Here is a 2,921-nt window from a genome sequence, read left to right on the forward strand (position 1 = left end):
TTGACTCCTAAATTACGCCCTCTAGTGTCGTCATGATGTAATGCAGTTCCTTCATTCCACAGATTCTTATAAAGCTTAAAAATCTGCAGATTCCATCTGGAGCTAATCAACACGTACCATAAATTTGTGTTTGTGTCTTGCAGCAAGCCGCGTACCACCCAGAAGTGGGCAAGGATGTGAGGAATAAAGCTCTGCTCTACGGCATCGAGTGCACCACCGGATACATCGACTTGCTCGAACACGTCCTGCTCGTGAGTGGGCGCGCCGACAGCTTTTACAGGATGTGTTTGTGCTTGGGTTTCTGTGATTAACCTCATGTGTTTACGCCACACAGGTCCTGCAGAAACCCACGGCCGAACAGAAACAGCAGTTGGCCGTGCTGTCCAAGAAAGTGGCGGGCTCAGTCACAGAGCTCATCCAGACTGCTGAAGCCATGAAAGGTGAGCACACACAAATGGATATGCTACAGTGGGGTTGAAGGGCACGCAAGGAAAGTTCTGGGTTTTTTGGTCCCAAAGTATTAGTCTTTATTGAATATTGATGGATCAACACAATTAGTTTGGGGGAAAAAAAGGTTTAAAATTTTTGATTACAATTATTTATTAAATAAAAAGGCAAACACTTATAATAAAGGGGTAGCTCACCCAAAAATGAAAATTTGCAGAACATTTACTCAGCCTCAGGTCATCCAAGATGTAGATGTTTTTTTGTTTTTTGTTTTTTGGAGAAATGTAGAAATTTGGAGAAATGTAACATTACGAAACTTGTTCACCAGAGGATCCTCTGCAGTGAATGGGTGCCGTCAGAATGAGAGTCCAAACAGCTGATTAAAACATCACAGTAATCATCACAAGTAATCATCTTGTGAAGCGAAAAGCTGCATGTTTGTAATAAATCCATCAAGATGTTTTTGCTTCCAGCAAAATATGAGTCCTCTATCCTTTATATTGTGGAAAAAGTCGTCTCGTCTGAATCAGGAGAGAAATATGCACAGATCAAACACAATTTGCAAGTAAAAACTGACCAAAACCATTCTAAACAAATATCTTGATGGATTTTGATGTGAGAGGCGGATCGAGCCATCCAGCAATAGCGGATGGACTTTTTGACTGGGATGAATTATTAATCTAAATGTAATTTTATTTACACTATAATTATCCAAAAAAAATCAATATAGCCTTTTTTTTAATGTTTATTTAAATTTTCAAAATCCAATTATAATGAAAAAAATCTAACATTTTTAATTTAATTTTGCCAATGACGGGTTTTCATATTCTGCTGAACTTTTCACAAGCACAGATCTCTTGCGGGCCTGGTAATGGTATATGAGTTTGAGAGGTAATGGGGAAAATCGCAGGTCAATCGAGCTGAATTTGTGCAGGTTTAATAGAGCCATTGGGCTGATGGTGCTCTCTTGCTCTTTTCTATAACACTACTTTGTTGTTTTTTCCTTTTCTGCCACAGATGGAGGTGAGTATGATACACAGTGGTGTTTTTCTCCAATATCAGGCCACACACATACAGACGGACTTGAGTAACTGTGACCAGCATGGACAAACACAGTCATACAATGAGTTATAGTGTGAGAGAAAAGAGAAGCAGGGATAGAATTGAATTCCCTCAGGTATAACATAATCCTCAAACACATTCTCACCATCTGTTTTCACAAGCTGTTTGATCAAAACAGCCTCTTGAACGTCGGTAAAGGAGAATGTATTGCAATGCACATTTGCTTCATAAATGGCAATTAATGTAAAGATGTGCATGTTCATCTAAGCAATTAATGAATGATTGTGACTGTAATAACCTGCCAGTCAGAACTAAGAACAGTGTTTATCTTGAAGTTATAGTTATTAAAGGTTGTGGCATCCGTTCATTATCATACATTATACAAACTGCTGCCCTTACCAAAATTTCCCATGGTAACCATAGTTTTTTCTTAGTAAAATTAAATAAATTTAAAAGAGAACTTATATTTGGCAAATGTGGCTTTTTTTCCTACCTTGCATTTTTTATTTTTTCTTGTATATTTCCTTTAAAATATATGTACAGTTTATGTAGAGTATTAACATCTACATAGAAAGTTCTCATGGTCATTTTTGTAAGAGTCTTGTGGTGGAATGTGATTTTCTCTATACAGGAGGTTATTGGTTCGAATCCCCATCGCAAGCTTTTTTTTCTTTAATCTTTTACTTAAAGTTTATTTTGTCATGTCATACCATGTGTTTACTCTTTTCATGTGAATGTATTATATATCAGTAATGTAAGTGATTTGAAAATGAGGGTCATGTTGACTTTGTTTGCTCATCCTCTCAGGTTCAGAGTGGGTGGACCCAGAAGACCCCACGGTGATAGCGGAGACAGAGCTCCTGGGTGCTGCTGCGTCCATCGAGGCCGCAGCCAAGAAACTGGAGCAGCTGAAGCCCAGAACCAAACCAAAGGTATCCTTCCATCCATCCATCAATTTTCTGAATCCAAACACACACACACACACACACTGCTGTGATCAGCCCGCCAGCACAGCTATGTCAGATCAGTTCCACCAAAGGCTGCGGGATCGTTTCATTCCTGTTTTGTATGCGGGGAGAGGGAGGTGATGTTGTTTTTGTAATTTTAGGACTTCAAGACTTCAGGATGTGGTGTTTTTATCTATCTATCTATCTGTCTGTGTCTGTCTGTCTGTCTATATATCTATGTATCTGTCTGTCTGTCTGTCTGTCTATATATGTATCTGTCTGTCTGTCTGTCTGTCTATCTATCTATCTATCTGTCTGTCTGTCTGTCTGTCTTTCTGTCTATCCCTCCCTCTGCTCTTTAACTCTGTCTCACTATGTGTTGTGTTAGTCAGATCAGGTTCATATATTCTAGAAAGAAGGATGAACAGGAGGCTGTGTAATGTTGTCACCTTCAGTCCATTCCGA

The 2,921-nt window shown here is 39.0% G+C and overlaps 1 protein-coding gene across 1 annotated transcript; it reads left to right on the forward strand.

The window, feature by feature from the left end:
- Positions 1-143: 143 nt before the first annotated feature.
- On the forward strand, positions 144-2,441 carry LOC107740494 (talin-2-like; the record flags this gene model as incomplete). The annotated part of the gene is made up of 4 exons (XM_016552950.1): positions 144-251; positions 335-440; positions 1,465-1,470; positions 2,317-2,441. Coding segments are annotated over 4 exons (345 nt in total), but the record flags the coding sequence as incomplete, so codon positions are not given.
- Positions 2,442-2,921: the final 480 nt, after the last annotated feature.

This window comes from Sinocyclocheilus rhinocerous, unplaced genomic scaffold (genome assembly GCF_001515625.1).
Source record: "Sinocyclocheilus rhinocerous isolate Xijiao unplaced genomic scaffold, SAMN03320098_v1.1 scaffold13145, whole genome shotgun sequence".
NCBI lineage: Eukaryota > Metazoa > Chordata > Actinopteri > Cypriniformes > Cyprinidae > Sinocyclocheilus > Sinocyclocheilus rhinocerous.